General features: G+C 45.5%; 1 protein-coding gene across 2 annotated transcripts; it reads right to left on the reverse strand.

The window, feature by feature from the left end:
• Window positions 1–2148: 2148 nt before the first annotated feature.
• LOC138161928 (carcinoembryonic antigen-related cell adhesion molecule 1-like) lies at window positions 2149–11971 on the reverse strand. 2 transcript variants are annotated; one of them, XM_069089016.1, is made up of 6 exons: window positions 11329–11970; window positions 10985–11248; window positions 6840–6975; window positions 6172–6221; window positions 5394–5425; window positions 2149–4361 (listed from the first exon to the last, which is right to left on the reverse strand). In XM_069089016.1, exons 1-6 carry the CDS (start codon window positions 11558–11560, stop codon window positions 4251–4253), a joined length of 825 nt encoding a protein of 274 aa, XP_068945117.1. In that variant the 5' UTR covers window positions 11561–11970; the 3' UTR covers window positions 2149–4250. The 2 variants fall into 2 exon arrangements, with proteins under 2 accessions (XP_068945117.1, XP_068945118.1); XM_069089017.1 differs by having other exon boundaries at window positions 4240–4396; window positions 11329–11971.
• Window positions 11972–13343: the final 1372 nt, after the last annotated feature.

The following is a 13343-nucleotide window of genomic DNA, read 5'->3' on the forward strand; positions in this document are numbered from 1 at the left end:
CACCTTCTGCCCTACTCTGTGCTCTCCTAGCCACTGACACTGGCCTCCTGACTGTTCTGCCATAAAGATGCCCATTTCCAGGTCCCAGCCTTCTCTTCTTGTGTCCCCCATACCTGGAACTCCTTCCCTTCCTCCAATCTGATTACTGACCTCTCTGGCTTTCTTTCAGTCCCGACTAAAACCTTGGGTTTCACTGGACACCTGCTCCAACCCCTCTTAATTCTAGTGCCTTCCTTTTGTTCAGTAGTCTTTGTTTATTCCTGTATATGACTTGTTTGTACAAAATTTTTTCCTTGTTGTCTTCTCCACCTGATTGAAAAGGGATTGTCTTTACCTCTTTTTTATCCCCAGCCCTTGGTACAGTATGGTGCACATAGTAGGCACTTAACACTTTTGGACTGACCTACTACTCTTCCCTGGATGCCAAGTTTGGTAATTATAATTACACAGTGTTCATTTTCACTTTTTTGTCTTCTGATTCCATTACTCTAGGCCTCTGTAGCAATGAATAAGCCTTTCCAGTATCTCTGAATTTTTCATTTTCACTATTTCTTATGGTACAACAACATTCCATTACATTCATCTACCATAATCTAATGGTTGATAATAGTTATTCAATAGTAATAGCTAATATTTATATAGTGCTTTAAGGTTTGAAAAACCTTTTCTATTGATTATCTCATTATATCCCTACCCTGTCCCTTTGGGGCCGTTATTGTCCCTGTTTTATGGATGAGAAAACTGAGTATGACTAAGGCTAGTGACTTGCCCAGGGTCACACAGTCAGTAAGTATCTGAGGCAGGATGCAACTCAGGTCTTCCTGACTCCAGGTCCAGAACTCTCCCCTCCATGCCAGTGGTGTCAAACTCTAATAGAAATGGATGCCTGGGCCTGGGAGGTGGGCACCTATTGGCTCAGAAAACCACAAATCAGCATTATCTATGTTGTACCATATTTTTTGTTTATTTTGTTGAACATTTCCAAATTATAATTTAATCTGCTTCCTGCCACACTCAGGACCCTGGCTTTGAGTCTGATATCTCTGTTCTGGGTTGTCTAGGTTATTCCCCAGCTGATGGGGACCACCTCCATTGTTCCCAGTTCTTTGCTAGCACAACAAGTTCTGCTGGGAATATGCTGGTATTTATAGGGTCTTTCTTCCTGTCTTTGGCCTCCTTGGGGTATGTGCTTTGCAGTTGGAATTCCTGGGTCAAAGGATATTGGACATAAAATGACTTCTTTATTAACGGAAGTATCAGCAAAGCTCTCTGAATGATTATCTGCCATGGAGAACAACTCTTAAGAAAGAAAGCTGTTAATCAACTAATATTCATTCATTTTATATTTTATTTATTTATTAAATATTTAATATTTACTAAGTGGTACCCATGTGTCAGACACTGTGTTAGGGGCTGGGCATACAAATGCAATCAGTGAGACATTTCCGACTCACAAGGATTTCAGATCTGTCAAGGAAAGTCAGATTAGTTGGTAGAAAGCCTTGGGAAGCGGATTATAGTGGCTAGAATCACAGAGGCTGGTTGGCTGATTGTGGAGGGTGTTAGAGAGGGTATCTAGGGATGCTTCAAACAAGAGTTCTTCCAAGGTCCCTTCTGACTCTTGCCAGTCTGTGGTTCCAAGGTCTAGCATAGGGATGATTTGAGAGGAAAGTATGATGGGGTCAAATACTGTGGGCGCCTGAAAAAAGCTGTTCTTTAAATAGTCTGTGATCAGTCAAGAGAATCATCCTGGTTCTGCTTTGTGGAGACCCCCATGACAGATTTCTGTATTGCTAAATATGCTCACCTGTGTGAGATGTGCTATCTGCCGTTGTGGGGTGTGGGGGTGTTTGGGAATAGGGAGGGGATTGGTGAGCTGCTTCACCTAGGGCCGCCCTCCCTTCCAGAGGGACTTGGGAAATTCTGGTGAGACTGAAGAAGGGGTCAATTTAAAGACTTGTTATGTAGCTTTAGCAGACACCTTCTCAGAGTAGAAATGCAAATGTGACCTGGCAGCCCTTTAGTTACTAGGCCAAATGTCTATAAAATGAGAAGCAGCCATTTGGCTGTTCTGAGAAATCTTGACAAATTTCTCTTTCAACCAAGGGCAGTCATCAAGAGGGATCCCCAGAAACTTGAGGAAGCACATTCATGTTTGAATGATATAGTTTTTATTATAAATAGATAGCAAATCAACTTTACAAACCGTCATCAGCAGAGAGAGAGAGAGAGAGAGAGAGAGAGAGAGAGAGAGAGAGAGAGAAGTTAAATACCCCAGTCTGGATCTGGCAAGAGAGGGTATATACAGTCTTTGTATCTTGGTGAGTGAGTTATGGAAGAGGTGTTTCATCACTGAGACCTCCCTACATGGATTTTCTCTATGAAGAGAGATCCCTCAGGTTCAGGGTGAAGTCAAGCATTGGACAGAAAACCTTCCTGCCAACTCTGTAGAAGGCTGGATAGAATTCAGCTCACCCTTCTCCTCCATTCCCCCTGGTCTGCTTCTCTAGTTAGAACTGAACTAGCTGAGTTCTGGGATCTCTCACCATTCTGACATTATTCTATGATTCTAGTTGGGCAGGGGGGCTTATAGAGCCATTTGTGATGGGTGAAGCCCCCAGAGAAAGATCCCCAGTGGCTGGACAAGGCAAGATAGGTTGGTGGGTTGCACCCTCCATTCTCCCCTGGGGACCTCAGCACCTGTGTCTGTGCTGAATATGTTAGTGGTCACGTAAACATGGCTCCTGGGGGAGTTCCCAATGCTCCAGGGGACCAAACCCACCCACACAATGCCCCTCAGTTGGAGGCCATTGTTTCCTGAGAGAGGATGCAGAGGTTGTGTGCATGCTGGTTGGGGGAGGATGAGGTATGGGCACCGTGGAGCTAGCTAACTGATGTCTTCAGTGACTGCCGGGACCCTCTCCCCAGCTTTGAGAAGATACTCTCCCCTTCCTCCCCATGCCTTTCTGTAGACCTTGACCGAATCCCTGGGAAGCTACAGGGACTAGGGAAAGATAGCATCAAGTGGATTGGAAAGTTCTGCACTAGGCAAGCAGATTAGATAAGGCAGGTAAGTAAAAGAATGAACAGCAGAATTGGACCAGCCCCTATTCCCATCCCTCTTGGACTGAAAGGACCCAGAAAAGGGAAAGATAACAGCCTGGTATTTACTTGGTCCCAACATTCACAGCCAGAGGCCAAGGTTTTTCTGGGCCACTTTGGATTCCACTGCCCAGCCCCCCACAGAATTTTTCTGGAAGAGGATACTGACTCATTCTTGAATCTGGTCCCTCTTATCTCTCTGGGCAGCTTCCCTGAACAGAGATGGTAATGATTCTGAAAGCCCTGCTGTTTGGATTTTTGCCTTTTCCATTAGGGAATTCCCTTAGGGCCCTGGCTAACAACTTTCTGGCAGTGCTCAGCAAAGTGGATTGTGCATTAAGGCAGGGAACATTCCCCTCCCTGGGTTGACTGGGTAGTAAAGTGCCTGCTGAAGATAGTCCCTGAGATCTTGTCCCCCCCCTCCCCCCACCTCCCTCCCCCCAGGGAATAAGGATGGGCATAGGGAGGGAAGGGCAGGGACAGCAAAGTCCAGATAGAAAATGGAAAACCTGTTGGTGGGCTGATGGTGGGTCCCACTGTTCCACTTTGCAGAAACTGTGTCAGATGCTGGCACAGGGTCACAGAGTTTGGAACTATAAGAGTCCTTAGAGATCATCAATCCAACCTCCTCATTTTACAAAGGGGGAAACTGAGGCAGAAGGGAGAAGTGTAAACTGCAGAGCCTAGCTTTATATCCATCCAGTCCTGAGTCCAAATACAACAGCTGTTCCTTCGGTTGCTGACTTCTGGTCGGGGGCAGCAGCCCCAATTCACATTGTCCAAACTGGCTGAGCTAAGGGCAGGCATGATTGTTCTTTGAGCAGGTGTGTGATTGAAGAGTGCCAGGGATGAGATGTCTTGGTGGCTGCCCTCTCCCAGGAACACGGTGCTAACTTTGGAGGAGAGAGGGAAGGTGAGCTTCTGAGAAGCACCCGGTGTGTCCCTGCCGTCTGTAGACAATGGAGGGGAGGGGCTCGCCTGGATAGCCTCCAGGACGTGAAGGGAGGGCCTCTCTCCTCCTTCCCTGAGATTGGTGGGAATGTGGCGGAGCTGGGCTGCTCAAGGCTGGCATCTCAGAGTTTGAGGAAGCTGGGGGAAGATCACAATAAATACGTCTGTCCGCAGGGCAGAGAGCAAGAACGACTGGGTCATTTCTTTTTGATTTCGGAATAAACAGTGTCCGTGGGTGGTGGGGACTGAACCTTGGCAGGTGGTTTCTGGGCATTGAAGTTCACGGAGGCATAGGATACTTCCTCAGCCTGCAAGGCACAGAGTGGGATCAGTGCAAGGAACACTGAACAGAGGAGGAAAGTATTGCCCCTCAGAGCCCTTCCAACTCAGGGAATGTGAGATCCACAGACTCTCTGGGTTGGAAAGGACCGCATCTAGTGTAAGTTGTACCTGGAGGACAGGACCCCGCCCCCTCCCCCCACACCCCGCCCAAGCCACTTCCTAGCTGGTGGCCTTCCAGGCTATACTTGAAGACTTCCGGTAAAAGGGAGCACACCACCTCCTGAGGTGGCCCACTCAACTTTTAAATCATTCTTGGTTGTTAAGGGAGGTACCTTTCCTTTTATGAAAGACAAAAAATTCCTTTTGTGATTCTCAACCATCCTGTTTGTCTCAGTTCCATTTCCCCTCTGAATCCTCTTGTTTTGGACAAACTCCTGGAGGGGGCAAGGTCTACGCCCTATTTTTGTGTCCCTTGTACAGACCTCGAAGGACCAAGAGTCAACTAGGTGGCATGTCAGGCCTGGAGTCAGAAGACCCCAGTTCAGATCTGGCCTCAGACACCTACTAGCTGTGTGACCCCAGTACTTCATTTAACCTGTTTGCCTTAACTCACCAGAGAAGGAGACAGCAAACCACAGCAGTATGTTTGTCCAGAAAGCCCCATGGGCAGTAGTGGTGTGTTACGGTCTGTGGGGTCATGAAGAGTCAGCTCTAACTGACCAGTGGGTTCTTATTTTGCTAGTGGTTGAGACAGTGGTTTTGGGATGGAGGGGAATGCACCTGTGTGACCCAGGTCAGCTAGAGAAGCAGCCTCTTAAGGAATGAATGCAGGTGGGGAGTGATAAGAAGGGGGTCAGTGAGGGGGGAGGGGACCCAGTGTGAGTCCCAGCCCTGCTTCTGATCAGCCTCAGTTTCCTCACCAGCCAAATGAGGGTAAAGCTCATTCTTTGGAGCCAAATGAGATAGATTTTAAGATCTTATCATGATTACCATCTAATTTCTCTCTACCCAGTTTGTATCGATAGATTCATCCCCTGATGGGAAGGGATAAAGCTTACCCTGTTAGGTGAGCTGTCAGAAGAGGTTTGCCCTGGGGAAGCAGAGAGACAGCAGTTAGAAATCAGCAGCAGGTCTGTCCTGAACAGTGAGCAGAGGGTACCCACCTCACCCTCTTCCTCATTCTTGCTATGGCCCAGGACTCTCACCATCTTCCCAGGGAAAGAAAAAGTGGGAGAAGGAGAAGGCTGTTGGAGGGACCCAAAGATTGCAGAGTGACCACCAACCTCAGAAGGAAATGCTTCCTCAGTGTTCAGAGCCTTGGACCAGCAGCCTTAGCATCAGAGGATTGGCATGGAGAGGTTCTTAAGTTAGCCCTTTCAGATTTTCCCCACTCCAAAAAACTCTCAAAGTGATTCTGATGTCCTTCTAGATAGATTCCTCAGTAGCAATTTCCAGTCAAGGAGGGGCAGAAGGATCCCAGAACACCCATAGGAAAGCCCACCAAAGGAAGACACCCACATCCCACGTGCAGTGCCATGAACAAGGGAATGGGCATGGCTCCTGGAAACAGGTCCCTGGGCTGCAGGCCTGACTTGGCCAGCTTGGGATGAATGCTCAGCTAGCCTGTGGCTCAGAGGAGTGTCAGGGTCTCCCTCTTCAGGGCTGGGAGGGGACACTCTCAGGCCCCTTTTGCAATTTAGATCAGGAGGGATCTGGCTGTGGGAAGAGAGAAGTCCCACAATGGGGGAAGGCTCAGGACTGGAGGCTGGAGGAATCTTTCAGGTCAAGGGGGCCCCCGGGAGAACCTATTGGCCGCTGATCAGTGCTTTTACTTACTGTGGTTGGGTGCTGAGGATTTGTGCTCAATAAGATGATGTTCGCTGGCCCTGAATAAATATCAGACATGATGTGACTGAGATCTCCTTCAGAGCAACTGAGCCCCTTGAGCCAGAAGGGACATTTGGAGCATAGACTAGTCTTTGGATCCCCTTAGATTTCTTGACTCCTCCCCAGGCCTCTGCAGGGTGTCAGGGCTTATCCCTGAAGTACAAACACCTCACTGTTAGTTCCTTAACCCCAAGGTCCTATGATTTTCATACTCAGCCCATCTATGCAGTCTGGATCTGCTTCAGTGGTCTTTTTCCTCACTAGGTTGTGAGTAGTAACCTATCCCCTTTCTCCCTGCTGCTCCTTCATCTCTTTAACTCTGCATTCTTGGACCTCAGTCCCTTTGTATGAGTATCTGAGAAAAATGGTCGTGTCTAGTCCCCACCCCAATAGGGAAGTGAACACCTGTTTCCATGAGGCAATTAAGTGCGAGGGATGGGGAAGGATGAAAGCCCAGAGAAGGAGGCCACCCAAGGGAATTAGTGCTGAAAAGTAGGAGTTTGTGAAAGAGAGGTAGACTAGATCCAGAAGGGGGTACAGAGGAGCATCTTGGTCTCTCTGCCCTTTTCAGGGAGACAGACTAGGGAGGGAGGAAAAGCAGAGGAAGATCATTCTACCCTCCAGTCTTTCTGAAGAACAGGAAATAGATGAGGGCCCCAATGAGTGCCACTCCAGCTAGGACTCCAATCACAATGCCAGCGATGGCCCCTCCAGAGAGTGAGGAGCCATTCCCTCCTCCTGGAGACGCTTGTGCTGTGGACAGGGAAGAGAAAAAGAACCTTGATTGTTTTTCATTGGTCTCCAATATGTAGTACCTACACTTGTGCACAGTACCTGGCCCTCTGGAAATAATATATGCTTGTTGATCAATGAAACCAACTTGACCTTTATTCCTCAAAACCTGGGAATCTCCTTGGCAAGATCACATTGCAGGGAGTCCAGCAAACATTTGGAAACACCTGAACTTTGGGCAAGCACTTCAAACTCTCCACATCCAGCTTCTGAACTCATAATTTCCTTTCCACATTGTACCCACTGCCCTTCTCTATTTCTGTTGATGGTGCCACCCACCTCCCAGTCACCCAGGTTCAAACTGGCAAACATCTTTGACTTTCTATGTCTTTCAGATCTCACATCTAGTAAATTGCTGTGATATTCTCTCTAATGTCATGGTTGTTTGTGTTGATTCTGCTTGGACAGTGTCTCTCACATCTCCCCCCTCCTCTCAGCTTCTACTCCAGACCCCCTCATCTCTGCTCTTCCAGATTATGGCAGTAGTTTTCTGACCAGTGTTCCTGCTTCTGGTCTCTGACGTTTTTAATTCATCCTTTATACCACTGTCCAAATGTAATCTTTTAAAAATACCATCCCGACAATATCACTTTTTGCCTCAAGAACCTTTAAAGGAGTGTCTCTGACATCCAACCTTGAAAGGCAGTGCACTGGAACAGAAAGAGCTCTGGGTTTGGAATATGGAAACCTGGATTAGAATCCTGACCCCGTCACTTGCTCACTGTGGGATCTTGGTCAAGTCCTTTCTCTTCTGTGAACATTGATTTCCCAATCAATAAAACAATGCAGTGTGCACCAGATGATCTAATTGTAATATGCATCCCAGCTTTACATCCTGTGAACTTACTTTTTCTCCCTCACCACCACCATGACCAAATTCAAGCCCTCATCATTTTCCATCTGAATTTTTTCAATAGCCTCCTTACTGGTCTTCCTGCTTCTAGTCTTTCTTCCAATTTGTGTCCTTTACCTTTTATTTCAAGTGCTCCATGCATTGTCACCGATGGTAATGATTACCATCTGCTATAGGAGGGGCTAAGGGTTGCTAATGGAAAGGGGTTCCCTTACTTTGTTAATAATTTTCAATCTTTTCCTCCAAGGTTCTTTATGAAATATATTTTTTACTGGATTGTGATCAGTATAAGATGTATTTAATATTTCTCTTTTTAGCATTTGTGAGGTTTTTAATGCCTTAAGGAATGATCAGTTTTTATAAAAGTCACACACACAGCTGAGAAATATGTATATTCCTTTTTTTTCCTATTCACTAATCAGCAAAGTCATCGTTATCAGCTTTTCCTTTAAGTATTTAGATGTTATGCAAGCTTGATACAAATTCATTATTATATTGATACGATAATTCATTGTCTATGGTACCTTTCAGCATAATTCAGTTTTCCTGCTTTTTCTTTTAGTCAAGTCCATTTTTGCTGTTAGCTTGTCTCAGGTCATAATTACTACTGTGCTTTTTTGAGGTCAGCTGAAGCATAATAGATTTTGCTTTAGACCCTTGACCCTTAATTTTAAATCTGTGAATCTTTATATTTAAGATGTGTTCCTTATAGAATACATGTTGTTTGTTTTTTGCTTCCTAATCTTCTCTGCTAACCTCTTCTGTTTTATGGGTGAATTAATAAAGTTTACATTTACAGTTAAAATCACTGTTTGTTTTCCTTCATCTTGTTGTCTAATACTTTCTCCTCTCATTCCTCACTCTTTCCCTTAAGAAGGGGAAGTGAGAGAGGGGAATGTTTGAAAGACTTCTGATTCATTAAAGGTCTATTTCCCCCACTGCAGGATTATACTTAGTTTTGTTGGGTATATTATTCTTGATTGTAAGCCTGTAATTTTGCCTTTTGTAATGTCATATTCCAACATTTCCACTCCTTTATAGTGATAGTTGCTAAATTTTGTGTGATCCTTACTGTGACTCCTTGGTACTTGAATGCTTTCTTTTAAAATTGTCACAGTATTTTTTCCTTTGACCATTAATTCAGGATTTTGGCTATAATGTTCCTTGGAATTTTCATTTAGGATTTTTTTTTTCAGGAGGAGATTTTTTTTTTTCTATTTTCACTTTGCCTTCTGGTTCTAACGATTCTGGACAGTTTTCTTTCATAATTTCTTAAAATTCCATGTCCAAATCCTTTTTTTTTTGGTTGGTTCTTTCAGATTTCTCCTTAATCTGTTTTCCAGGCAAGTTTTTTTTTTTTTTTTTGCTTTGAGATGCCTTATATCACCATCACCATCATCTTTTTTAGTATTTGTACTTTGCTTTAATATTTCTTGCTGTCTCATGGGTTTATTAATTTCTGTTCAGTTCATTCTAATTTTCAGGGAGTCTGTTGCTTGAGTAACTTTTGAATCTCTTGTACTAAGTTGTCAATTCTCCTTTTAACTCTTTTCTCCATAGTTAGGAAGGCAGACTGAATCAAATATTGGACCTGGAGTCAAGAAGCCCTAAATTCAAATCCAGCCTCAGATACTTCCCAACTGTGTGATCCTGGACAAGGTATTTAATTCCTGTTCGTCTCAGTTTTCTCATTTGTAAAATGGGGATAATAATAGCATTGCTCTCCCAGGTTTCTTATGAAGGTTAAGTGCCTTGTAAACCTTAAAGTATAGTCTTGTCACCTTCCTGGTTAGTCCATGTGCCCAGACTTTGGTCTTTGTAACTTTGCTGATCCAGGCAGGAAAAATCAACCTCTTGATTTCCTCCAAGTCTTTTGTTCTATTGAGACCTTTGTTGGAGTTGTTGTGATGGAGAGCTGGGCTGGAGAGCTTCTTTCTCCTCTTCCTTCTGCTACCTTGCCTGGTCTCTCAATGACAAAATATTCTACAAATGCATTTGTATAATGACTCCTGACCACTTACAGCTCTATTTCCTATATCTCACCTCCTTAACTAGGTAGGAGCTGAGGCCAGTTTTGCCTGGAATTGACAGACTGAAAAGGAACTTTAGATTCCCCAGATTTTTGCACATCCAGGTTGTTTGGACCAACTCACAGATGAATGAGAGATGAGACAGTGGTCACATTAAGCAAACCCTGACCCTTGAATATCAGGTTCAATCTTACTGGTCTACCCAGTATTGATGAATGACATATACCAGCCAGATATGTGTGTGACCATCTCTTCTTCTCTGCTAATTAGGTTTCAGGGACTCCTTTTTACCTGCTGAGTAACCTTTGATCTTCTGAGCCTGGCATTCAATGCTTTTCACAAAATGGCGGCAGCAGCAGTTTCTAATACTTCTCCTAGCCATGCATTATCTGCTTAGGCTGCATTGGTCTACATTCTGCTCTCAGACACATATTATAGTTTCCACCCTCTGAACCTTGACTCAGGCTATTTCTCCATAGAAGTAAAATATTTTCTCCTTTGACCTGTTAAACTACCCCCATCCTTTAAAACAAAATTTAAGTGATAGCTCTTCTATGGAAACTGACCTGATTTCGGCCAACCCCCAATGTGGAATGGTCTTTTCCCCCCAGGTCTCCTACAATACTTTATTTTGTAGCCATAGTCTAAGTATGTGTATCATGTAATATTGTGGATCAGTGAGCTGTGTTTGGGGTCTGATCCTTCTACTAGATTGTAAGGTCCCTGAAAATAGGAATGGAGTCTTAGCTGAAGCTTGTTTTTCCCTCTGTGCCTGTCACAGTGTTCTGCAGAAGGTCTTCACCTAAATGCTTATTGAATGATAAATGAACTTGTATTATACATGACAGTTTCTAAGGTGATTTGAGGAGACAGGGAGGCTGGTCTACATTTTTACCAGAGATAAAGTGATAAATGGGCTGACATTCACTACAAGTCTGGCCACATTTCCCAGAATCAGATTCTTTCTTTACGTGTCCTCTCAGTTCACCATGAAAACTGTCCTTAATGGGCCTCAGCACCTACTCCTGGAATCCCACCTTTGGTCAAGCCAAAAAGCTCACTCTCAGGGAAAGGAGAGACCACTTACCGACCACCCTGATTGTGATGTCCTTAGAGACTGCTATGTTGGTGATGTTGTTCCAGGCCAAACATGTGTACTTTCCTGAATCTTCCCAAGATACATTGTTGATGGTGAACGTGCTATTAGAGTTTACAGTGCCATTGACTTGCCATTCATACTGTGCAGGTGGGTACGACTCAGCCTGACACACTAAGATCAGTGGGTTGTTGAGTGTGACCTCAATCTCGTCTCCTACAGGGCTTGGAGAAAACATGACATTGTCTGGTCCATCTGTGAAAAGGAGAAAGAGAGATGAGATGAGAGCCATTGTTGGGAAAAGGACTGGAGAGGGAGGGGACTCAGTCACTCACAGTTCACAGTCAGGTTAAGGGGGTCACTTCTGTTGGCACTGACTAGATTCTGGATTTCACATTGATAGGACCCAGCGTCCTCCCTCGTCACATTCTCTATGGTGAGGTTCTGGTTATTTTCAGACAGATTCTTCCTCTCATTGAGTGACAGGGGTGCATTATTGAAGAACCACAGAATGTTCATCCCTGTATGTTCTGTGACACATGTGAAGACCACAGTGCTATTCTCCATGACATTGGCACCACTGGCAGAGATGTTAGGTTTGGATGCTGTTTCTGTAGAGAGGAAAAGAAGAGAGAGCTGTGTGAGGGACTGGCCTGTGTCTTCACCAGGTCATGTCCTCCAAAGCCCAAACACTTCCATTACAGACGCATAGCAATGGTCCCTGACACCAGGGGAGGGAGATGCCCCCTGATTCTAGAGTTGTGCTAATAAGAAAGGGGAGCAGGAGGGCCAGGGGCTGGAGTTCTGTGTCCTGGACCAGCCCCTCCCCCAGACAGGTCCTGGGACATGCACAACTAGTGACTAAGGTGGGGGTGGAGTCAAGCATTTGTGAAGTGCCTGCTCCATGCCTGGCACATGGCAGGTGCTATATAAATGCTGTTATTATCCTTGTTATTATTATTGTTATTCTCAAGCACTGTTAAATACCATATTATCTAATTTTATCCTTTCAACAACCTTGGGAGGTAGGGGCTATTATTCTTTGAATTTTACAATTCAGGAAACTGAGGCAGATAGCGGTTAAGTAACTTGTCCAGGGTCACACAGCTAGTAAGTGTCTCAGGCCCAGTATACTCCCCATCCACTGAGGCTCCTCCCAGCCTCTCATCAATCATCTCATTCTAATTCAGGAGTCTTTAACCTGGGACCTGTGAATTTCCTTTTAAAAAGTGTTAACTGTATTTCAGTAGAATTTCTTCCTTTGAATTCCTATGAATTTTATTATCTGCATTTAAAAGTTGAGAAGAGCGCCCTGGGCCCCACTAGGCTGACTGCCCCAGGGCTCTTTGAGAAAAAGAAAGAGAAGCCAGAATGGCTCCCACCATCCTCTATTCCCCAGTTACCCCCTTAATTTACTCAGCTCCTATCTAACTGTGGTTCCAGGAAGTAGTTAATGCACATGTTATGAATCTCGGTCTTGTCTCCTCTCCATATGCTGACAATTACCTCTTCTGTACCTCAGTTTCCCCATCTATAAAATGGGGGAATAGGACTAGCTGGCTGCTAGGCCCCTGTCACCAAGTGCACGATGTCCCCCAGGATCCTCACACCCCACTTTACAAAGGAGAAAATGGAGGCTCAAAGAGATGACGAGATTGTTCAGGCAGTGACTTCTGTTCCAGCACCTGAGCTCTCTCCATCTTTGCCTGATGGTCCCTGTGGGCCCTTCCCAGACCAGGCACCAGAAGACTCAGAGCTGTGAGAGGTCAGAGAATCCTGGATCTCCATCTGGGAGGGCCTTCTCCATCATCTAATGCACCCCCTTATTTTCCTGATGAGAAAAACAGAGGCTCCCAGGGACCAAGTGACTCGAACAAGGTCAATTGAAAAAGAAATAACAGACCTGGGGTTGGAGCCCAGGTTCCTGGCTCCAAAGCCAGCCTCTCTTCAGCACACCCCAAATTCTCCCTCTGCAGGAAGCTGTCTCCCTATAGACATGGGAGCAATTGGCAGAGGAACAGCCCTGAGCTCAGAGCTGCCTTCCTTTGCGTGCCCCCTTCCCAGGTGCCTTACGGGAGGTATCCGTAGGGAGAGCCCCCATGGAGCTTCATTGGCAAACCCAGCCTCCTTTCACAATCAGAGCCCCTGCCACGGGTGGGCTCCCTTTTGGGGTGGTTGCAAGGCTCCCTTTCATGAACCTCCCCTGGAGAGGTTCATGGACAGGGCACCTCCTGGGGAGATGGCGGTATCAACAGTGCCTTGCTTGGACTGTGAGAAGCTTGGGCTCCCACAGGATCCCTGCAGATTGGAGCCTTATGTACTACCCCTGGTCAAATGAGATGCCATTTGT

The sequence above is a fragment of the Petaurus breviceps genome, unplaced genomic scaffold (assembly GCF_028583685.1).
Source record: "Petaurus breviceps papuanus isolate PSGF00001 unplaced genomic scaffold, PetGlider_PUasm1.0 185, whole genome shotgun sequence".
In the NCBI taxonomy this organism is placed as follows: domain Eukaryota; kingdom Metazoa; phylum Chordata; class Mammalia; order Diprotodontia; family Petauridae; genus Petaurus; species Petaurus breviceps.